Genomic DNA, 24,664 nt, shown 5'->3' on the forward strand with positions numbered 1-24,664 from the left:
AATGAGCTTAAAAACTTGACTTTTTGACTTTTAAGACAAGGCTGGCTGCCCCTCTATTGGCAGAGTGACACATTGGCTTAGCCTGTCCCTGTCAGAAATTCGAGTCATTTTTGCAGGAAGCCATTTCACTTAGCAGGTTGCTGTCCCAGCATGTATGGAAGACCTCAGTGCTAACCTGAGAATGGTTAGCATTAATTCTGACAGCTGCAAGCACCTGCCCAAGGCAGCAGCTATCTTTTTTATAAGAGCTCTATGGCTGTTGAACACAAATGGGGATGAGTTTCTGATAAGAGACATCTGTGGCCAGCAAAACTCATGAACAGCTTCCTAAGGGGAAAATACTTCTTTTAAGATAATTATTATGGAGAGTGAATGAATCCTATGTAAGAGATGACTGCAGGGTAAGTGCAAAGTAAAACCTTCTTGCTCTAGTGTCTTAGAAAAATGCTGTAATGCAAGCAGCTTTTAACTTTGTTGTTGTTGAATTGGTGTGAAAAATCTGGGATACTGGGATTATTGCAGTGTTTGCCTTCTCTCCATTCCCCTCCTGATAGCCAGCACGGTCCAGGCTCTGTTCTCTGTCATGTCCCTTGCCCTTGCTTGAGCATTTCCATCCCATAGTTTTCTCCTTTGTCTTCCTCCCTCTTTTTCTCAGACTCCTCCCTATTCCTGCCCTCCCCTTTTTTCTTTTCTTCTGGAAGTAATTTTTTAAAAAAAGTTCCTCCATGAGTTTTCCTTATGCTGTGTCTTTTTCTTCTTTAGCCAGTTTCCCCTCAACTCCTGTGCAATTCACAAGAGCAGACTCACCTCATGTGCTTTCCTCCCATCTTCCCTGCCTCAGATTTACATACAGATATATGCATACACTCCTTTTGGGAATGAATGAAGAGGTACATTATACCTGATACAGATTTGGGATTTTAGAGGTGATAAATTTTTTACCTATCAAATGACCGTTCATAGCTCTGTGTATTTATACCATTGTGAAAAAAAATTTTTTTTTTTTTTAAAGAGGCCTGACATGCTTTTTCTCTGCCAATGGGTATACTGTTATCAAGATACAGCAATAATGTATTTCTAACTCAGCCTTTTTTATGTGAAAAAAGTTTATATAAAGGTCATAGTATTCATATTTGGGCAGTTTGTGAGTTTTTGGTAACTCAGCACTATATTAGAAAAGCACTAAGGGAATAATACAAAAGTATAAAAACACACGAATTTCAACTTACATAGTTCAGGCTATGTTTCACTAGAAAAGCAAATACTGCTTTAGAAAATACTTAGGGTTAAGGTTTAGCTGCTTTCTAGGTAAAGAAAAAGGCCCATGACTTTTTGTCTACTAGAAAAAGTAGAGCATTTTTGGGACATTTTGTAAGTGAAACTTATATCTAAATCTCCTAGGTCCCTATTATAGTGTCTTTGAGGATTAGTGCCCCAGTAGGTTGTCTTGTACGTAGATTATCTGCTTGTCACCTTTTACTGTCAATATTTTTAGTAACAGATGAGTCATGGAGCCAGGTGAGGGCTTTGTTTTTTGTTTACACACCTCCTGACTACATTCTTTGAAAATGTTAGATGATATTTCTCTAAAAAGACTAAATACAACTAGCATCCCTCTAGTCTTCCATCCACCTTACTGCTGGACACATGTTTGAGCACACCTTGTGGGTTGGTTCCCTGCTGACTGAACCCAGAGGGTGATGAGAGTGTGCTTTCAGCTCTCTCCCCAGTACCCTGAGGAGATGGGGAGTGAGCCTGCTCAGTTGTTGGGGCCTTCAGTTCTACTGCACATTTTACTGACCTTTAATGAAAACAGAAGCTGATTTAAGAAAAGTGCTGGCATCAAAAAGAGTTTTCTACATTCACCATTAGAGAGATAACCTTTATAAGCAAGTATAGGCACTTTTCCTTTAAGTTACTGGTACAAAAAATATTTGCAGTTTTGTGGGAACCATTTTTAGTGGCTGTGATGTATCCAAACTCAGACACTTCAGAATTAAGAGCTAGTCTAATGTGCCAAAATCAGTTAGATGATCAAAACATTGGTAGCATATGAAGTTTTACAAAGGCCAGGAATGTTGGGAAAGAAATACGAATTTTAAAAATGATATGCAAAACACATGTTGTCTCTTAACCAGGGGTCATCTGAGCCAGTCACGAGTTACCTTATGAAGAAAATATAATAAGACTGAACAAGGAAGCAAATTGGAAGTAATTGTTAATCTTCCTTGGATTTTGTGCTACTCTGCTGAGATCTGGCAAAATTTAAGTGGTTTTAGAAACCATAAAAACTCATCCTCAGTGAGATGAGGCAGTGAAAAAGCAGCCTTGACCAGTCAACTCATTTTGACATTAAAGCCATCTTTTTTGAGATGGTGGTATATCAAGCAAGCTGCTATTTACTAGGCATCGCAGAGCACCCTTCCAGATTCTGGGGCAATGTAGGGGAAAGGGAGTGAGGGTTCTAGTGCATTCGATTGGGTAGACAGCACTCAGCAGAATCAGTGTGTGCAACAGCCCCACCAGGAACTTCACTCATAAGATGGATTCCAGAAGCATCTTGTTTCCATTATCCCCCAGCCCTCTTCCTCTCATCTAGTCAGTGGCTGTAATACCCAGCTGGAGAGAATAGTCATTGTTTAAGTGGCTGTCTTTTGGCCTGAGGGTTTGGGGGTATGTTGATACTTGTCGGTTACTATGACTTCTTTTTTTTCCCCCCTCAATTGCATCAAACCCTTAAAACATGGTGGTAAGTGAGTGATATGCATGCTTTTGGAGTTTGTTTAATCTCCGCTTCAGTCTATACGATGCACAGTTCATAATGTTAACACTTTTCTTCAAGTTTACTTCATTCACTTTCACAACTAATTTGGATTTCAGTTTGCTGTTTAATCCTCATTTACTTTAATTTTCGTACCTTTTTTCTGTAGTTCTGTTCTTTCCCTCTCTTCCGATTTCCCTGTTAGAGGTCAAGTTATTATTTTGTTTGACCTGTAAAGAGAGAGTGGTACTGCAGATAGTGGTTCAGGTTAGGGAAATGGGAGACTTGAGGCTCTTTGTTCCTTGTAAATGTGAAAGTGAATTTGGGGAGAGAGATGAAGGGGCTGTGAGATGTAGACACTGTTGTGAACAGCAGCTGCTCCCACTTGCAGGCATGGTGGCAGCTACACCAGAGCCACTCTTGCTAACACCCCTTCATGCAGCCCTTTGCACGTTAATCGGCTTGTTGGGCTGGGAAATGACGTTATTAATCAGGCACCAGGGTGTACATACATCCGCATTACTGAAGAAAGAAAAGCTCATGGTGTGAAGTGCTTCGGTTGGTGCTGACAGCGTCACGCTTTGAAAAGATGAGCTTGGCGATCGCGATTCCCTCTCCCCTGCTTTTTTTCCTCTTAAAATTGGGAGTAGATTGGTGGTATTCTTGAATCAGCTATCTTGCTTTAGAATTCTGTGTTTTCGGGTACACAGCCAGAGCACTAAAAATACTTCTAAGTCTGCTCCTGCCAGTCCCTGCAGTGCTTCGTTCCTAGCATGTAGCTGAGCTGGCGTGGCCGGGACGCTGAGAGCGTTGGGCGGTTGCGCTGAGGGAGGATCCAGGCCAGGCTCGTGTGTCTCAGTGCCCGATGCATCTCTGTACAACTCCACCGTATAACAGCGCACAGCTGTCTTGGGTGTCTAAGTCTTAGTTCGTTCTCTGTACTGTTCAATAGTGTGCTGTTTTTAGTAGTAGAATCCTGTGGACACTGGTGTGTCACTAGCCTATTGTTTTGGCTGATAAGTCATTGGTTTGTGGTTAGTTTTGTTTCCGTTTTTGTTATTTTTTGTTATTTTTTGTTTTTTTTTTTTTTGAAATCCTTTTTGCTCCAGTCACTGTGTGTGCTGGCGGTGGCTTTGCCTCTCCGTTGCCTCGAAGGAACAGGTGGAGCAATGTCTCCCTCTGACAGACATTACTCCTGACGTGTGCTCCTGCAGATGCCTACACTGAGACTGTAATCTCCATAACTGCTTCATGTGCACCAAGCCCCCTTGTGGAATCCTGCTGAGAGTTTTTCTAGAAGCCTTCAGTTCTGAATCATTTAGTCTCCCTGACTTTTGTAAAATAAAAAGAAACTAAGAGCACTTAACTTGTTCCCCCACCTTTATGGGCCTTTAAAAAAATCTTGTGTGTCTGTGTATATATATATACACACACACACACACACACATATACACACTCACATGTATAACCCTTACTAAAGGGGACCAAGTTGCCCTTAGTTGAAACAGGGAAGAAAAACTTGGTAAATCAGAATCAGAAAATACCAATTTAAGAAGGCACTTAAACTCAGAAAATGTAAGTGTTTTGATTAAAAAAAAAAAAAAAAAAAGATAACTCATGGCTCATCTGGGTTCAGGTTCTGGTTTTGGCCAGGGCACAAGAATGAGCCTGTTTTTCTGTCTGAAGTCTTTTCTAGAGGGATGTCAGCACTACTCAGCTTTCTCTGGTCTGTCACAGAACATCTTCTGGTCTGCATACACTTGCTGCTGGCACAGCCCAGCCTGACTGACCCACTATTAGGTTGAACTGTTGTGGCTTCCTCTATCTTATTCTCCAGACTACAGACTCTCGTAAAGATTACAGAACAGCAAGAACAGTGTCCTGTGGGGAAGAGAGGATGTGTGGCTAAACGTGTGGCACATACACATCCATCTTACATTGCAGGATTGAGTCAGAACTATGCATGCATTCACCACAAGAAAACAAACAGCAGGATTTTACAACTGAAATGTTGGTTTGTCTTCTCATCTATTTAAGAGTGAACCACTGGAACTTGGGGACAAGATGAGTATAATAATATTGCAGCCTATCTGTCCGCTACAGTTGCAGTTTTTCATGACAAGCATTCAAAGTGTTAACTAAAACCATTGAAACAACATACCTGCCATTAAAAACCTGAATCTAGAAATAACAACTCCATGAGTGTTTTGCACCTCCAGATGGAATGGCCTTGAATAAATGCTGTGAATAGCCATGTTTGCCACTTGCTGTTTGCTGTTTTATTAACCCTGATGCAGAGTCTCACAGTTTTCTCCCTTCTTCTCCTGTCTCTCAATGGATTATTAAAACCTGGATACCTGTGTAGACGATGAACCAGCTGGGCCAATGTAAGTACTTTGTTGGACTTTGGTTCAGTAGTTTCTGGTTGGGTTATTTTATATTTGCAGTTTAATTAAAGGGCATAGCTAAGATTGTAGGGGAAGACAGTGAGTGCAAAGCAATGTTGCAGTGTAGACTTCTTAGCTGGACATGGAGCTGACTGATAGCCCTTTGATTCCCAGGACAGGCTGTACACTTTTGTTCTTAGTAGCAATATAAAGTGGAATACCATGCAAAAAAAATGTTTAAAATTTTGCACACCCCGTATGTTTAAATTGATACTGTGGGGGAAATGACCATTGTATCTGAGGCTTCAGGTTTTGTTCAAGCTAGACTATAGCATGGATAAACTGCCTGGCTCCGTTAAATTGTGGGTATTCAAGAGAGACAAAACTACAAATTTCAAATCAATCCAAGATTTGCACTCTTTCCTAGAGCTGGGGACTAAGAAGTCAGAGGCAGAAGTGTGCCCAAATTAGTTAAGTGCCAGAGAGCACAGCACTGCCTGTATATAATTAAGAGACGAGACGAGACAGTGGTGTTACGTAGAGAAAAAACTAATCACTCGCTTTTGTCATAGTTTATAAATCAAAGCCCATGTTACCTGGGTATTATCTGCCTTGGGAGTCAAAAGGATCAATTAAGGTTGTAGGCACTTTACACAGGGTGTATTAATTTTGTATTAATATCGTGCAGTAAAATTTCTTACTATACCAGGGATGGCAGTAAGTGAAAGAGTCCCTGTATTTCCATGTGTTATACTTTGAAAAGTTGCTACTGAGCTTGAGTTTAACTCTTGTAATGCAATTTTTCCTCCAAAGGAAAACCAACTCTACCAACAATCACAAAGATAAAAACTTGCGCCAGAGAAACACAAATTAAATACTACTTATAATGTAAGTATGGACTTCTAACTTTAGAAGTTTTAAGTTAGATTCAAATGAATGTGCCTCTTTTGACTTTATCACAAAGTCTTCAATAGCTGATGTTATGTTGCAAGATTTTTCAGTTGATTTCAGAGCTTCCAATACTGATGGAACAAGTTGTCTGTCCCTGAAGCAGCTGGAAAGGAACATTTTCAGCTGAGTTGTAAAACATAGATGCTTTTCAGAGTGTGTATGATGTTTCAAAGCATCACCTTACCACTTTACTTCTTTAAAAAGAGGTAAAAGTTAAATTGTCACCTTCTTAGGTGGATTATTCCTGAGGCCAGTTGGTCCCACTTTGCTTGTGGGGGCAAGGCAGAAATGGTGGCCAGGCCCAGCTGGGCCAGAGTGCCTGCTGCTTAGGCACATGGAGATCAGAATTTCACACCACATCCCTGAGCATGCTGTTTGAACCAAAGCTTTATGTGGTGCTTGGTGTCCTATTAAGTAATAGTGCATGTTCCCTTTTAATTTCTACTTTCTTCACAGATCTTTAGGTTCCTGAAACTGGTGGCAACATGACCTGCTAAATTTTCTGCTTGGACCTCTTTGGTTCTTTCCCCTTTCAAGTGAGCAGCACCATGACGACTGTCTAAAGCATGCCTTATTTAGCCTCTCCTGTAAGGGTGATCTAGCCAGGTACATTTTAAACAATGCTTCAGTGTAGAAGGTGTAAACTATTTTGGGCTTGATGTGCTGTGAATGTTGCTTTTATTTTTTTGTTAAAATATTTAAATAGAAGTGAAAAGGTGACCCCTGAGGGTCAGATCATGCATGCGCCATTTTTTACTTAATGCAGCTGTTAAATTGGCAAAGCTCTAAAATGCACTGCTGCCATCTAGTGATACATTTTTGTAAAGTTCCGCAAAACATACAGATATATACAGTATATAAATATATATATATATATTTATATTTTTTGGGGTGGGAGAAATCCAAAATAAATGCTTGTTTCATTTTTAAGCTGCTGATACTCATTCCTTATTGTATGTTGTCAGATGAGGAAACTGTTCAGTTCTGGTACATAAAGATGAGTAATATAAACTGAAATCTATAATTTTAAGGGCTTAACATGACTTTGATAAGAAGCTGGAACAATTCACTGAATGGATATAATGAATTACAGTATATATGTATGATTGCTTTTAAAATGATTATTTTTTTTCTTTTGTTAAATCATGTAAATTCCTAAATCCTTTTGCACTGATGTGTTAAAACCTAATTGTACATTGAGTTAAGGCAAACTTTTATAATTTACCTTTTGTTTTCAATGATCTTGAAATGTTAAAGCATGGTATTCTATGCAACTAGTTATTCTTTGAGGTTGACACTGTATTTTTTCATTGATTGAGTGTAGATTTTCACACCCAGCAGGGGTCTCACGCGGTGCGTAATTGGTAGATGCATGTACTTGTGTTTTGTGTAATTGCTGAAGTGCAATGATGTAAAAAGTGGATTCACCTGTTTTTAAAAATAAAACTGATAAAAGGTGTTGGAATAATACTCTTTATTCTCTATAATCTTAGGAGGAAGCATTTTTTTCCCCATTACTCCCAATTTCTGTAGATACACAGAATGTTAACCAGTCAGCCCTGTCAGCTTTTTTAGTTCCTTTTCCACTTCTTCCACAAATGCCGGGAAGTTCTGATCCATGAGGCACAAGCGTAGAAAGGGGCCTAACCCTTCCGCATTCCATGCAGATTGTTCATAAACAAGTGGCAGCTCCTCTGATGCCATGAGAGACTGTGGGGATTCCAAAAGAGTAGTTTATTAGAGATTACAGGGGAAAGCAACAGCCTGAATACTAGAACACAGAAAAACTGCCTTAAGGTAAGATTTGGGAAGTAAGACACCAAAAATTAGTGTTAATTAGCTTTGCAAGTTCCTTTACATAATGTTTCTAAATATACATACAAAGTGAGGTAAACTTGTATCCTTAAGTATTTCAAGTATACTAATAAAGTGATTTGCAAAGATACTGACTGCTTTAATGAAGAGTACAGTGCTGATTAAGTTTGTAGATTGAGAAGTCTTATCAATGAATGAACTCCACTTAGTTCATCCATCCCACCTAATAGGTGGAAGAATGGGTGTGAGCTGTTCATCATATGGAAATTGGGTTCTGAATGTAATAAATAGGTTACAAACTGACTATCCCAAGGACACAGCTTGCTGTCTTTCTCTGGTTCTGTCCATGAGGCTTGACAAGTAGAGGCCTGTGTCCATTGCTACAATCACGGCAGAACATTTCCATCACCCCCAGAAATTCCCTCACTGCTATCTACTCTTACGGTCAAACCCTCAACTCTTAGCAACTGTGATCAGTCCTCCATACTGTATATAGTTTTGGCTTTTCCGGAATGTCATATAAACGATGTCATATACTACTGCACGTTTTTCACATCCTTATTTGTCATCTCTGTCTTCTTTGGTAACCTGTAGTATTTTAAAGTCAGTTGACTAAGCTGCCAATATTTAAACATTAGGAGAGTTCAAAAAAAAGTCTGACCATGCTTGGCAGTTTGGAAGATTAGGCAAAAGATGCACCGACCCAAGCAACGAAGACGGCTTCAGCTGTGTGTGTGGTCCACCTGCTTCTGAGCCTTGCCTTAGCCTTCTTACTCACTCCTCATGTTAATTCTGCTAGGTAGGTAGGTTTTCTACCCTTTCCATGGATTGCATGGTTTGGTGTATATGTATATAGTTGACATTTCTTAAGGAACTATCTATAATAGAAACTGACTTTTCTAAATTCAAACCAGCTTTTCAGACTATCTAAAGGTAGAAAGAAGGAAATGAAAGTCATACGAAGCCCTGTTCTCCAGCAAGAGCCACTATTAACATGGTAGTGTATCTCCTTTCAAACTTATTTTGTGTGTATGTCTTTACTACAAAAGTCAAATCATGTGTGCTGTTTTGTAGCCTTTAAAAAACAATGTACTATGAATATCTTCCAATGTCAACAGATTAAGACAGACATCACTTTTTATTGACTATATTTTATCTCATTTATGGTTATGGTACTTTTTAACCACTCAGTATCCCATTAGTGAATAATTGTTTCCTATTTTGTTACTATTAAAATTACTGAAAAACATCTTTGTATGTATATTTGTGTAGATGAAATGGTATTATAGGTAATAAGATATTAAATTTTATCTACATTGCTAAATTGCTTTCAAAGAATTTTACCAATTTATATTCAAAGAATGACTTGTTTAGAAGGTTATAGCAAACAAGTAACATATCTGAGCTTCTAGCCTGATGCTTTTTCCTTATACATGGTTCTTCTATATAATGTAAATAAACTCGGTCGAGGTTCATCTTTTATAGCAACTGATACTTCCCGAATAAGGATATCACACCCTGCTCTGCTCATGCTTTTCTGTGGCTTAGTCACTCTGATTCAGTTAACCTATAATCCTGGTGCAGATACAAGGCTACAGACTGGGAACTATGAAGTCTGCCCTGCTTCTGGACAATGAGGTTTCTAAATTTTTTCTGTCATAGTTGCTGACTTACTGAAAGACATGAATTCTTATTTAGTCTTCTTACTTTTCAGGTTTTAAAATCTGTGATTGCCCATTTATTTTGCGTGAGTGGTGTGCCAGGTGGAGAAAACACCCATATCTTCTTCTTACACCACTGTTAGCACAGTTTAATAGATAAAGCAGAAGGGAAATTTATTAAAATTGGATATTGATGAATTCCATGCAGAATTTTAGGGAAAGCCTAAACTGTTGGCTGAGAACCTGCTGTGTAAAAGCACAGCAGGGAATGCAGTGAGGAGGAGACCAGCCTCAGGAACCCTGAGCCTGAATGAATAGTTCTGCAGGAGTGTTTGGTAACAGCAAAATTCAAGTGGAGAGGCCATGTCCAAAAGCAGTTCTGTGGTAAGAACAGAGTCTTCCTGGGGCTCCATACATCCTTAACCTGAGATCCTCACACTGAAGATCTGCCCCTACAGAAACTATGGTTGATCCAACTTAAAATTCATATTGATATTTGTCTTAAAAGAGTTTCCAAATTTCATTTCCAAAGTTAAACTGAAATTCTTAGCTTCATTCCTCTTTTAGGAAGGTGGTGAATAAATTCTTTATCTCATGCATTTAAAGTCTAACATTATAGACCACTTTCTGTCTTTTATTTCCTCAGGAAGACAGTTCTTCAGTATGTGCCATCATGTCTAATCTCACAACAAGGATAGGTGGAAATGGCCTGTCTCTGTCTTTATCGTCTTCTATAGTAACATTTTAAGTTACTGTTCTAGAACAGTGGATTGAACAGAGGGATACAAAATTCTTCGGGATCACTGTTTTTCCTGACATGAAAACTGAATATGGAAATAGGCCCTACCTGAGCTAACCAGGCCACTGAGGTCCTTCCTCCTGGACTGCTTGTGCCAGCTGGTACCCACTGCTGCTGCTCTGAGTTCTGCAGTGAAACAACGTGCAATTAGGAGACTGGCTGAACATAGTCATAAATTCCGTAGGCCATTGAAAAAGTGGAACACATGCATTAATGTTAAAAGAAAGAAAATCAGTAAAGGTACTAAAGTCATTGTTGGTGTAGTCTGTCCTGGTTTAAGCTTGGCTGTTAACCTGATTTGCCACAGCAGAGATACAGAGATAAAATTTGAGGCGCCTGCTCTGTGCCTGGTGTTCCTTAGGTCTCACAGGCTGGTAGTGCCTTTTCCTGCCTGATGCCGTGGCATACTTCTGTCTTAAAAGGCCCAGCCCAGGACCGTGTGCTGGTACTGCAGGGCAGTGGACATTGCCCAGCTTCTGATAATCATGATTTGTCACCTTCTATAAATTATTACTCGGGTAATATACATGTTCCTTGTAGAAAAGCAAAATGGGGGCAGGGGGAACACTATAGTTGCAAGATAACAATATCTTGTAACTTTAAAAAAAAATCTCATTTTAGACATTCTGAGGTTATGAATAAGTTCTTCTGTTAGTAAATTCCTAGATATATTCATTCAACAATGTTTGTGTCTACTGTGCACTAGACATTGGGAGGAAAAAGGGAAGGGAGCCACAGAAAATAAGGTAGAGAGAGGTCTGGTCCGCAAGAACCAACAACCCAGTAAGAATCTAACAAGTAAAACAACTTGAATGCAACTGAGGAAGTGCTGGCATGGAGGGGAGTATAAGACTTCAGGCTTGCAGTAGAGGGCAGTACAGGAAGGGTGTGTGTGTTAATAAGCATGAGGGGTAGGAATGCTCCAGAGCCCGAGCTACTTCTTACGGGAGGGGCTGTTCTTGAGCAGAACTCAGGATGTTTTCTAGGCAAACAGAATGAACAAGGTGTAGGAGAAAGCCTGGAGGCATAAGAGGCTGCTTCTACCTAAAAACAAAAACTTCTCCAAGAGCCCCACCACTCTTCGTTCCTAGCCACATGTCTGCAGGCTTAGTTGTATTCTGGATAGCAGTGGTACTTATAGTACTAATAATCTCCAGACAGTTGAGCTGGTGGTATCACACGGAGAATCCAAGGCCCTCCCTGGAGGGTGTGTATCAGCAGTATGTTCTGACTGCTAAAGTAAATGTCCTGCTAATTTCAGTGGGTGTTAGAAGAAATGTGTATCTGGAGGCATCAAAAATGGGGTGGTGGGACAGAGAGGAAGAAAAGAACAAAGGAAAGAAAACTAGTCAGGAATACTAAATAAAAATGAGCTAAAAGGTAAGGAGCTTTACTGAGTCTGGAATCCTTAGGCAAACCCCATTTTCCCTCATCCAGAAAAGTCCGATTCCACTGCCTGATATTTCTTCCAGCTCTAAGGTTTTCCTAGGAGACATCAGTTCAGCTCACACCATGTTTTTCAAACAACTAGGAAAGACTAACCAAAATTCATATGCCACATACACTGATCTACAGCCAAGTGTGATGGAAGCAGTGGAAGTCAGCTGGACAGTCCTCCACCTAAGTGTACACAGATGGCAGGTTCTATGCACACAGGAACGAGCCCTTGGCTGCCACCTCCTGGACTTCTAGTGCTAACAGAGGAGGAGCTAGGAACTGTCATAGGCTGGATTGCCTCAGAAGCCCTCAGGTTGAAGAAACACCTGGTTAGGCCACAATTAGCAAAATTACAAGGCAGAGGCAAGCCAGGAAGTGAATCAAGAACTTGAAATAAAAAGATATGGAATTACCCCTAATTTGCAAAAAAAAAAAAAAAAAGAACAACTATTTTAGACAAAAGTAATACAAGTACTGGGAAAAAGACACCTGAATGAGGAGACCGGCAAGATGACTAAAGCTTGGCCAGAGCTTGCACCTCTGGAGCTGGATTCTGAAAAAGGGAGCATGATACCAAATTTGAACAGCGGCAGCTGAGGACAAGCCTTAGGAGTTTTCGTCTCCTGCTCTGCAGCCTCAGACACTCCATCTCACTATGGCCTTGCTGATTGGTGAGTGCTAACCCTTGATAATAAAAGACTGACTGGTATGCTTATTTGTTCACCTGCAAAGCAAAAGAGATCTGAAAAGGTAACATGACTGGCAGTAATAATGAATCATCTTACTTAAGTATTTGCCAGGGTGCTTTATAGACACAATTTCAGTCTCACCACGTGGTAAGTGACTTGCATGAGAACACATAGCTACTAACAGGGCAAGGATTCAAACCTAAATCCATTTGGATTCCAAAGCCTATGGTCTTTGGACATAGTGTAGAGCACAGCACTCTACATCTCATCTACCCAGAACACCAAACTACAGATCCAAGGAGGCCTTGAATACAGAATCAAGAAAAGACATGAACATTTTCTAGCCACTTTGGGGATATTTCTACCTAGGTGTTTGGGATGAGCTTAAATCGAGAGCCAGGGCCTTCATCTGCCACTGTAGTTAACGACCCACGGCCTACTTTAAGGTACTGTCTCAGTTTTTCTTTTCATATTTAGATAATAGTATTTAGGTTCTACCCTGATGTGTGTGTATCTTTACTATATGTATGTCATGTATATCATTACCTTTATAGCGCATTCTAGACCTAGTTCCCAAATTTGGGGACCCTGTTTGGTTCCTGTTGCACCCCATGCGTGCACTGGGTACTATAAGCTCAGTCTAATAGCTGGTCAGTGACACCTACAAAGAAAGGCGATCTATTTAAGGGGTAAAGGATCGTAAGCAACAAAGTATCTTATAATAAGCCATATCATTCCATTTTTAGAGAGGGGATTCTTAATAGAAGCTGATGAGGCAAAATGTTTTAAATTAGATCCAGTGTTTGTAAGAAAACCAGCTTTAGTGTTAAGACATGTTCACAAAAAGTCATGCAGGAACAAAGGGGAAGAATTCTAAAACATTAATATGGCAAACTAAATATAATCAAAGGGAAACCATACAGTACTTGTTTAAAGAAAAACATTTTATGATAAATAATATAAAATCTGTTTGCCCCAGATACGCTATGAAAAGAAAGTTGGTGATAAAACAGTAAAAATGAATTGTCTTGGCCCAGTTAGTTTAAGGGGAACTTACAGGATGAAGTAATGGAAAGCCAGGTTTGGAAAGTCATTGCTCAAAATAGAAAATAAAAAACCCAGCCTGAAACTGGAATTTCATCCTAAGAGCAGAGGTAGCTTATGCTAGCAGCATGTGGGACTCTGCCAATGAAATGCTTGAAGATGTACCTGCAGGAGAAATTCTGTAACTTATTCTCAAAAGTTTTATCACAAGACTCCTTTACATTCCTACAAACTACTGAGGCCCTCAGACAGCTTTGAGTTACATCTATTTGATATTTATATGTTAGGAATTAAAACAAGTTTTAAATATTCATTTAAAATTATAAATCCATTATATGTTAGTATTAAAAACATTTTAATGAAAATAACTTTCCTAACAAAAATACAATTTTTGCAATTCTCTTTTAATATCTAGCTGGACTCATATTTCTCAATCTGACAACATGTTGCTTTGGTTGAAGTACATAAAATCTGGCTTCATACAGATATATAGATGGAAAAAGTTATTTTTTAAAAATGTTTTTCAGCTAATTGTGGATACTCTTTGGTCTCACATCAAAATTCAACAAATGATTAAAGGCTAATTTCAACACAGAATCTTAAATCATAGCAATGAGCTTTTTATACTCTTGTTATAAAACAACAAAATAAAGAAGATTCTTTGGTCTGCAGAATCTCTGGACTGGTTTCCATAGCAGTTGTGCCGGTTTACATTCCCACCAAGAGCACACCAAGGGTTCCCTTTTCTCCACACCCTCTCCAGCCTTTATTGTTTCTAGTCTTTTTGATGATGCCATTCTGACCAGTGGTAAGGTGATATCTCATTGCGGTTTTGATTTGCATTTCCCTGATGATAAGTGACGCTAAGCATCTTTTCATGTGTCTGTTAGCTATCTGTTTTGTCTTTGGAAAAATGTCTATTCAAGGCCCTCCGTCCATTTTATAATTTTTTTTTAATGTTGATTTGTATGAGTTCTTTTGAATATTTTGAATAGTAACCCTTTATCAGATATACCATTTGCAAATATCTTCTCCCATTCAGTAAGCAGCCTTTTTTATTTTGTTAATAGCTTCCCTTGCTGTGCAACAGTGATCACAAAAAACAGTGACTTTTTTTTTTTTAGTTTTGCTTTTATTTCCCTTGCTTGAGGAGATCCATAAAAATATTGCCAAGATGTCAAAAAGTGTACTGCCTATGTTTTCTTCTAGGAGTTTTGTGGTTTCAGGTCTTACATTTAAGTCTTTAATCCCTTTTGATTTTATTTTTGTATGATTTTATATGATATGAGAAAGTCCAGTTTTCCCCAACACTGTTTATTGAAGAGAAATTAAAAAAAAAAAAACAGGACTAGCATATGATACAGTAATCGCACTTCTGGGTACTTTTCCAAAGAAAATGAAAACATTCAAAGATATATGCACCCCTGTGTTCACTGCAGCAATATTCACAGTAGCCAGGATGTGGGAGCAGATTAACCCTAAGTGTCTATTGATAGATAACTGGATAAAGAGAATGTGGTATTATTCAGCCATAAAAAAGATCTTGTCACTTGTGACAAAATGGATGGACTTAGAAGGTATTACGCTAAGTGAAGTAAATCAGAGAAAGACAAGTACTGTATGATTTCACTTATATGGACATTAAAAGGCATGGATAAACAACTAGACTCATAGATACAGAGAATAAACAGATGGTTGCTAGAGGAGAGGGGAATGGGAACAGTAAAATAGAGAAACAGGTGAGGGAAGTTAACAGGTACAAAAACAAACCGAATCCAGTGATGTAGCGCACACTTTGGATCCTTCATCCGTGCATGGTTCTGCAGCACAGGTCTTCCACATGTTGAAAGATTTTGTGATGTACTTATTTTAAAAATCATGTTCGTTACCAGTACCATCAAGAAAGTCTTCTGGGTTAGGAAGCTGTGAAGCTCAAGTGGCAGGTACAAGTTTTTCAAGATTCTAATTTTCACTTAGAAAGGTTATTTCATCATTGTCAATAAATACTATCAATTGTTTTCCTGAAGTACTTTTCTTGTAGTTACTTGAAGTAACTACATTCACTTGAGAAAATGTCCACCAGCCACCCAAATCTAATCATAGTTCGTCTGTTGTTAAGTAATAATGGTGTTCCATAAAGAGAAGCTGGTGCTGTCATAAGGTGCTTTCCTAGGAGAAAGCCATCGTGCTGCAGAATGCAGATGGTTTTGTTAGTTGGTTCTTACTGCAGTGACAGTGAAGAAAGAACATGACTATTGGTACGGCTAGATGCCACTGCCTTGATCTATGCTAAGGTGACAGCAGCTTTGCTCACAATGTTTCTGTTCCATTAAATAACAAGTATCAATACAGGAAAAAGGACAAATAATATGTGAATGTTATTGCAAAAATAATGTGGCCTTTGTGGATTCCTGAAAAGGTCTCAGGGAAGGGTCCATGGATCATACTCTGAGAACCACGGTACTATAGTAACACCCATGATACACCTGAGACTCCCAGCTAATCTAATTTCTAGCCTTATACGTAACTACAGTGAGAATCAACCTTGAATTTAAAAAATAACTCAGTGTCTTCTTTGGAATAATGTCTATTCAAGTCCTCTGCCCATTTTTTAATCAGATTGTTTTATTTGATACTGAGTTGTATGAGTTCTTGTTATTTTGGGTATTAACTCTTTACTGGATGTATCATTTGCAAATACCTTCTCCCACTCAATAGGTTGTCTTTTTGTTCTGTTGATGATTTTCTTTACTTTGCAAAGCTTTTTAGTTGGATTTAGTCCCATTTTGTTTATTTTTTGCTTTTGTTGCCCTTTCCTGAGGCAAATGAAAAGATGCTCAGCATCACTCATCATCAAGGAACTGCAAATCAAACCACAAAATAGTACCTCACAACTGTCAGAATGGCTGTCATCAGAAAGACAAGAAGTAAGTATTGGTGAGGATGTGGAGAAAAGGGACCCTTATGCACTGCTGGTGGCAATGTAAATTGGTACCTACTATGGAAAACAGTATGGTGCTTTCTCTAAAAATTAAAAACAATTATCATATGATCTAGTAGTTCCACTTCTGGGTATTTATCCAAAGAAAACAAAAACTAATTCAAAAAGATATTTCCCCCTTATGTTTACTGCAGCATTGTTTACAGTGGCCAAGCTATAGAAACAACTAAGTGTCTGTCAATAAATGACCGGATAAAGATGAGGTATGTGTGTGTATATGTATACACACACACACACTGGAATATATACAAAAATGAGGTGTGTGTGTATATATATAGGGTGGGCCAAAAAGTTCGTTTGGGTTTTTCCCTATGATGTTACAGAAAAACCTGCATGAACTTTTTGGCCCACCCAATATATACACAATAAAATGTGTAGTATCTAAAAACAAATATAAAATGACTCATAAACACAGAGAACAAACATGGCTGCAGACCTGGGGGGATAGGCAAACCGGGTGAATGAGAGTATGGAGCACGAACTTCCAGTTACAAATGAATGGGCTTCCCCAGTGGTCCAGTGGTTAAGAACCCCCCTCTGCCAATTCAAGGGACATGGGTTCGGTCCCTGGACTGGGATCCCACATGCGGTGGAGCAGCTAAGCCCATGTGCCACAACTACTGAAGCCCACGCGCCTAGAGGCTGTGCTCTGCAACAAGAGAAGCTACTGCAGTGAGAGGCCCACACGCTGCAACTAGAGCAGCCCCCACTCCCTGCAACCAGAGAAAACAAAAGCCCGCACGGCAATGAAGACCCAGTGCAGCCAACAATAAATAAGTCTTAAAAAAAAAAAAGAAAGAAAAAAAAAAAAAGTCATAGGGATATAATGTACAGCACAGGGAATACAGTCAATAATACTGTAATGCTTTTGTGTGGTGACAGATGGTAACTAGATGTTGTGATCATTTTGTAATGTATAAAAATATCAAATCACTATATTGTATACCTGAAACTAACACCATAATTATATATATGTCAATACAAGTAAGTCACTCAACATTAGATATCTTTAAGCTACAAATGTGGTGGACTCGGCAAATTCCACTGTGATTTTGGCCCCCCCAGAGCATTACCTTCTCAGGTTTCTCATCCACCTACTTGCCTACTTACGCCATGCCGTGGTGGGATGCTCTGCACACAGCCCTTCCCTTGGCCAGGACTTGGCCTGAACTCCTGGCTGATTCCGTCGGGTACCTGGACAGTGATGTACTGGGCTAGGTTCTGCACGCAGCTGTAGCAGTGTTCCAGTGCCTGCTCTCTGGAGCCTCCACTAAACTGTACCCGGAACATACGACTCTTGTTCTGTGTGACAAATCAAAAGTTATCCTCAGCAACCCTCGTCATATCACTTTACTTTTATTTACTGTGGGGTCTTCCCTTTGTTTGCAGGGGAAGGCGTGTCAATAAGGGAGCAGTTATCCTAGATTGTTGATGTGGGCATAGAAAAGCCAATAATTAGTTTTCTTTTCCCTTTTGGGAGCTGTGCCTCATAATATATTCATTTCCTTCAAGGGACTGACATCAGCAAAAAATGGAAAAGCCCATCATAAAGACTAGGAAGGTCACTATACTGACTGCAGTAAAAGATCCACGTTTTATCTTACTTGGGAACAAAGATTGCATACCGTCTAATTGCTTAGGTGGAGAATCAGTGAAGCTAACAGTCCTGGCTGAACAAAATTTTCCAAACCTGAGTATATAGAAGAGCTAGCCAGATAGATACCACATTAAACAAGCCAGTGAATCTGAAAAACAAAACGGGATCTGGGGACAGGCAAATGCTGACAGCCAGTGTATCTCATTAATTTGCAGTGCCCTTTTATCCTTAAAGAGGCCAGACTTACCTACAAATCACACAGACAAATCAATCACATGCTGCCTTTAATTAGCTGTATGATTTATATCCCCTGGCAAACCAGCAAATGTGGGAGAGATGCAATTAAAATTTTTAAGTGTGGCAACCACATCAAATTTATTTTACTGTAAGTTTAAAAATAGAACTAAATTGTAACAATAACAACAATAAACCTCTTATTTTAACAGAAGTAGTTGCCTTTTTTCTAGTCTGATATCTTGTCTAGTTTTAGAAGACGCAGCTTACCCAAAAGCCACCCCAAATAGGTGATGTGTATTGTGTACCTTTATTCAATTTCTTCTGCAAAGAAATTCGGATGCTAACATAGTAATAGCATTTTGTATTTTTTAAATACACAAATCACATTGCTAACTGGAAAATGTTTCTAACTGTAGTTAACAAAATCCTGAAAGTTTCTATAAGCAGAAATCCTTGATTTTCTTGTTCACAATTTACATGATTTAAATTTCTAGATAAAACCATCAAACAAAGCCGTATCTTTAGGATATAGAAAACTGGGCATGGCTAGGTAGTGGTAAGGCGCCATGTCCACAGACACTGCTGCCCCTTTTCTGCCTCTCTTGGGTTCTCTTCATTTTTAAATTCATTAACTTTCTTCCCCTGAGTATAAAGGTTAATCCATTATCATTGCCCCCTCCAACAATGAAAAAATATGAATATTTTTGAGTATTGCCTATTCATTTCCTTAGTCATTTTTCTCTTGGATGAATAATCCCCAAATTATCAAGAGTCTTCGAAAGCTAACCCCCAGAAGGAAAGGGAAAGAACTGATGAGAGAACTCCACATTCAGTTTTTGGTAATTCTATGAATCTTACGTGAAACTGAGCTTTCTTGTTTACAATTAATTAGCTATTTCCACCTCTCACTAGTTGAGACTGTACAAATGGGACATCTATATGTAGCACCTTTGTATCAGCCATTTCCATGATGATTCTGTAATTAACCTTTTGAGAGTAATCACATAAAAAATTGCACCTCATCACTAGATGAAAACTATATAAAGGAACAGATAATTATTAAGTATATAAGCAGGGCAAAAATCTCAGACCACTTGTCTAGAGGTATCTACCTATCTATGTGAGTGTACACAACAATGAGTTTGGACAGTTAGTGTTTCTTTGGAATGTAGTTCCAGGAAATGACAGGGAAAGTTGTATGTCTGACAGCCTAACTGATGATTTGCTCCATGTTCCTTCTATAAAATTCTTAAGACAGAATTTGAGCTTATCATCTGAAACCAGAAATACCACCTCAATACATGTGGACCCAAGATAAAGCCAAGGCACATCAGGAGAACTCTAAAATTGAGCTACATCTTCATCCCACATCCTCAGCATCAAAATACCACGACAGAAATCCTGCCACTTGGTTAACCAAAGGACTCCTAGGTTGAAAATCTTGAGGCGATTTCTTTTTATGCCAGAATTAAAAGTCAGAAAGAGCTCTTTGTTGTGAAATGAAAGTCTTTTATGCATATATAATAGCCATGAACTGTCCCAAATAGACTGTCTCTGGTGTCTATCATCTAAGGAAACTACTGGCCGTGCCACATGGCTTGTGAGATCTTTAGTTTCCCAGCCAGGGATTAAACCTGGGCCCTCAGCAGTGAAAGCAGAGTCCTAACTACTGGGAAGCCAGGGAATCCCCCAAATTACTATATTTTAAGTGCCTTCAAGAAAATTATAGAGTTACCAAGGGAACATTTCCTGCAAAGATGGGCACAATAAAGGACAGAAATGGTATGGACCTAATAGAAGCAGAAGATATTAAGAGAGGTGGCAAGAACACACAGAACTGTACCAAAAAAAAGGCCTTAATGACCCAGATAACCATGATGGTGTGGTCATTCACCTAGAGCCAGACTTCCTGGAATGTGAAGTCAAGTGGGGCTTAGGAAGCATTATTATGAATAAAGCTAATGGAAGTGACGGAATTCCAGCTGAGCTATTTCCAATACTAAAAGATGATGCTGTGAAACTGCTGCATTCAATATGCTAGCAAATTTGGAAAAGTGAGCAATGGCCACAGGACTGGAAAAGGTCAGTTTTCATTCCAATCATAAGAAGGGCTGTGCCAAAGAATGTTCAAACCACTGCACAATTGTGCTCATTTCCCATGCTAGCAAGGTAATGCTCAAAATCCTTCAAGTCTGGCTTCAGCAGTATTTGAACCAAGAACTCCCAGATGTACAAGCTGGATGTAGAAAAGGCAGAAGAACCAGAGATCAAATTGCCAACATCCACTGCGTCATAGAAAAAGCAAGCTAATTCCAGAAAAATATCTGCTTCATTGACTACACTAAAGCTGTTGACTGTGGAATCAAACTGTGGAAAATTCTGAAAGAGTTGGGAATACCAGACCACGTTGCCTGCCTCCTGAGAAACCTGTACACAGGTCAAGAGGCAACAGTTAGAACCAGACATGGAACAGCTGGTTCAAAATAGGGAAAGGAGTACGCCAAGGCTGTATATTATCACCCTGCTTATTTAACTTATATGCAGAGTACATCATGTGAAATACTGGGCTGAATGAATCACAAGCTGGAATCAAGATTTCCAGGAGAAATATCAATAATCTCAGATATGCAGATGACACCACCTTAATGGCAGAAAGCAAAGAGGAACTAAAGAGCCACTTGAAGGTGAGAGAGGAGAGCAAAAAAGCTGGCTTGAAACTCAACATTCAAAAAACGAGGATCATGGCACCCAGTCCCATCACTTCACAGCAAACAGGTGCAGAAAAAATGCAAACAGTGATAGACTTAATTTTCTTGGGTTCCAAAATCACTGCAGATGGTGACTGCAGCCATGAAGTTAAAAGATGCTTGTTCCTTGGAGGAAAAGCTATGACAGAACTAGACAGTGTATTAAAAAGTAGAGACATCAGACATCACTTTGCCGACACAGGCCCACATAGTTGAAGCTATGGTTTTTCCAATAGTCATGTACAGATGTGAGAGTTGGGCCATAAAGAATACTGAGCACCAAAAAATTGATGCTTTCGAACTGTGGTGCTGGGGGAGACTCTTATGAGTCCCTTGGATAGCAAGCAGATCAAACCATCAATCCTAGAGGAAATCAACCCTGAATATTCATTTGAAGGGCTGATGTTGAAGCTGAATCTCAATACTTTGGCCACCTGATGAAAAGAGCCAACTCACTGGAAAAGACCCTAATGCTAGGAAAGATTGAGGGCATGAGGAAAAGGGTGTGAAAGAGGATGAAATAGATAGTTGGATGGCATCAACTCAATGGACATGAGTTTGGGCAAACTCCAGGAGATAGTAAAGGACAGGGAAGCCTGACGTCCATGGGGTCACAAAGAGTTGGACACAACTTAGTGACTGAAGAACAACAAAAGTGGTGACTTATATGTTAAAGTGTTCCCACTCTCCTTCAAAATACTTAATTTCAAGTTCTTACAACTAATAGAAAATTTCTTGAAGAAACAAACGTTAAGGATTAGTGTTTGTCTCTATACACTAATCTTCATGTACACACAAGAAAATGAGGCTTCACCTTCTGGGAAGCATTGGGCCCATTAAATACTGACTCACAAGTGTGAATGGCATCTCCATGCAGAGATCTTAAGCTGCAGGCTCTGTAGCTAATGTTACAGGGTATCAGCAACATGAAGACATGGGCCCAGTCGGTACCACGTAGGAAGACAGCCGAGGAGATGTGAGAATCCTCACAAACATGGCCATGTCTTCCTGCTGGTTTTAGATTCACCCAGATCTGTAAGAAGTTACCCATCATCACTAGGACCCCAACTGGAGCAGTTTATCCCACCACTAGCAGTGAATTCCTCTAAGTAGAAATTGGAGGTGGGGGAGTATGGAAAAAGGACTTCAACATTTTCTTTGATCCTTTGCTTTGAAACCAAGGGGTGATACTTAAGGCTGAGGCCAGAGAAAACCATGAAAATATTCTTCAGTGAGTTATTGGAGGTGAGTCACAACAGTGGTTTACAATTATTCCTTTGAATCAGTCTTTTCACATAAGGAATTACATGTCGACTGTTAGCCAATCAGCCAAGATCATTTTGATTACAATTACTGAAAAAAAAAAGAAGCCCATGTTACAAGTAGGCAGATCTTTTACAATCTACTTATTTCAGCCAAAGAGAAAAGAAACATCATCTTTATTGCCCCTTGAATTTAAGTTATGTTAAATTTCTGTTAAAGGAACAAACATTTTATTTCTAAATATTTCTATTTATCAATTTACAGAAAAATGTTTGTTTTGCAATACCTGTTTAACTACAAGTTATCCAAGTCAAGAAACAAAAAAGTTGTGTACCCTTTGCCAAATAAGGCAAAAATCACAGTGTGTTGGCTCAGTATTAATATATCAAAGGATTAAAAAAAGTGAAACAAATAATGATTTTGATAGGAGTTAAAATTTAATATGTAATCCTGATAAAAGTTTTAGTAAATAAACTATAGTTGAAGGAGTATCTCCCTAACATGGTAAAGAATATCCAGTCAACAGCCAGAAATGTTCTTAATGTCTACACACTTGTTCCCATTCAAGTCAGCAAGATGTCAAGGATGACTGTGTAACTGTCAAATTACAGTGTTCTGGAAGGTCTAGATAATCCAGTAAGGTGAGAAAAGTATGGGAAGAAAATTATCATTGTTTGCAGATTATAAAATTACTTTCCTAGAAATTAAATTACCAGAGCTAATAGCAGTTTAGTAAGGAGGCTAAATTTAAAATAATTCAGAAAAAATCTAGTACTAGGCAGCTAGAAATATCTTTGGATAAAGAATACCATTCCAATAACAACAGGCAAAAGGATCCTAAACTTGAATATTTAAAAATCTACATATAAAGTATATGGTATATACATCAATAATCACTTTTCAAATTATATAACTACACAAAATACATGCATTTAACATGTAATCTCTATACACAGAGAGTAAAGACTTTGAAGAGAAAAATTAGGCAAAAGCAGTAGACGGTGATTCACAGAAGAAATACAGATGGTTGGCTAACAAACACACAAAAAAATATTCATTCTCAGTAGTTACCAAAGAAATGAAAATTAAAGGAAGATGCTCATTTTTGCTTATCAAATTAGAAATTAGTTTTTAAATTTAAATTATATCACCCTGTTGGAGAGGATTTGGACAAATAGGCATTTTTACAGATGTCAGTGCTGTAGAAACAGGAACAACCTATTTGGAGGGCACATTTACGAAATACACATTCATACTTCTAGTACTTTTATCTCAAAAACTCTGTAAATAAATCCTAATGAAAATCAAAACATTTTTACAATAGTGAAAAATCAGGAATTTGTTAACCGATTCATGGTGCACCCAAATAATACAAATACTAGGTAGTCACGGAAAATCAAGTTTCAAAGACTAAGAAATGCCTTGGTATAATGTTCCAGATACAATGTTAAGTGAGGAAAGCAGGATACAAAGCCCTCTGTATACCACAATCCCCAAATTATAAATTATCTATATGGCAGACACTGTTCACTGCCATGAGGCAATCCATACCAGAGGCTGGAAAAGCCAAACATTCATTGGCTAATCTTGGCAGATCGGGATGACCACATTACGCTGTTCTGGTCCCTGAGACAGAAGCAGACATCTTTCAGGGACCATGGGAGGTACAGCGCCTTACAGGGAAGTCTATGCTTTCCTTATAAAAGGAATAGATGAAGCTGGTTTCCCATGAATGAAATACGACAGCTCTAGTAGCCATTTTGAAAATGTGAAGGCAAGGCCAAGGGAGCTGCAAAGGCATTGACTCTGGCACAGCAGAGCTGCTGAGCCAACTGCCAGCAACTGCCTGCTTCTGGCTTTTCTATTTAGTGAAAAAAATAACCCTTTTTTTGTGGGGTGGGGCCATTACACCTGGATTTTTGGTCACATGCATCTGAACATTATTCTTACTGATACAATATATATGCCTAGTAAAAACTTTAAAATGTTAATAATGATTATTTTTGAGCAGTCAAATTATTTTCCCCTTTACAGTTATTTTTTTTAAATTAATAACAAAAAAATTAAAACTCAAATATCAGACACATGGCATAATATAGCTTTTTAGAAGACACATACATTCATTCAACATGACACCATCGATAGGAGACCAACGCGGGGTCCAGTTTTCTGACAGCTAGTTGGCTACTGGCCTATGTTGCATTCAGTCCCCTCACGTAAAATGAAAACGGGCTCCTGCGTGTTTTGAGTACGTGCTTCGGACCCCTTTGGCCGT

General features: G+C 38.9%; 2 protein-coding genes across 2 annotated transcripts in view; one reads left to right on the forward strand and one right to left on the reverse strand.

Annotated features, from left to right (window-relative positions):
• Positions 1-7,557, forward strand: part of NPTN (neuroplastin) — a 32,778-nt gene extending 25,221 nt beyond the window's left edge. Inside the window, exons 6-8 of the mRNA XM_010831376.1 lie at positions 5,127-5,148; positions 5,962-6,036; positions 6,556-7,557. Coding sequence (XP_010829678.1) covers positions 5,127-5,148; positions 5,962-6,022 — 83 coding nt within the window. The 3' untranslated portion in view covers positions 6,023-6,036; positions 6,556-7,557. The remainder of the gene's footprint in view (positions 1-5,126; positions 5,149-5,961; positions 6,037-6,555) is intronic.
• Positions 7,558-7,624: 67 nt separating this feature from the next.
• The window catches only part of REC114 (REC114 meiotic recombination protein), a 112,372-nt gene continuing 95,332 nt past the window's right edge, over positions 7,625-24,664 (reverse strand). The window contains exons 4-6 of the mRNA XM_010831377.1: positions 17,644-17,847; positions 10,423-10,500; positions 7,625-7,809 (exon numbers count right to left, since the gene is read on the reverse strand). Coding sequence (XP_010829679.1) covers positions 7,645-7,809; positions 10,423-10,500; positions 17,644-17,847 — 447 coding nt within the window. The 3' untranslated portion in view covers positions 7,625-7,644. The remainder of the gene's footprint in view (positions 7,810-10,422; positions 10,501-17,643; positions 17,848-24,664) is intronic.

Source organism: Bison bison, unplaced genomic scaffold (assembly GCF_000754665.1).
Source record: "Bison bison bison isolate TAMUID 2011002044 unplaced genomic scaffold, Bison_UMD1.0 scf7180017864526, whole genome shotgun sequence".
Taxonomy (NCBI): domain Eukaryota; kingdom Metazoa; phylum Chordata; class Mammalia; order Artiodactyla; family Bovidae; genus Bison; species Bison bison.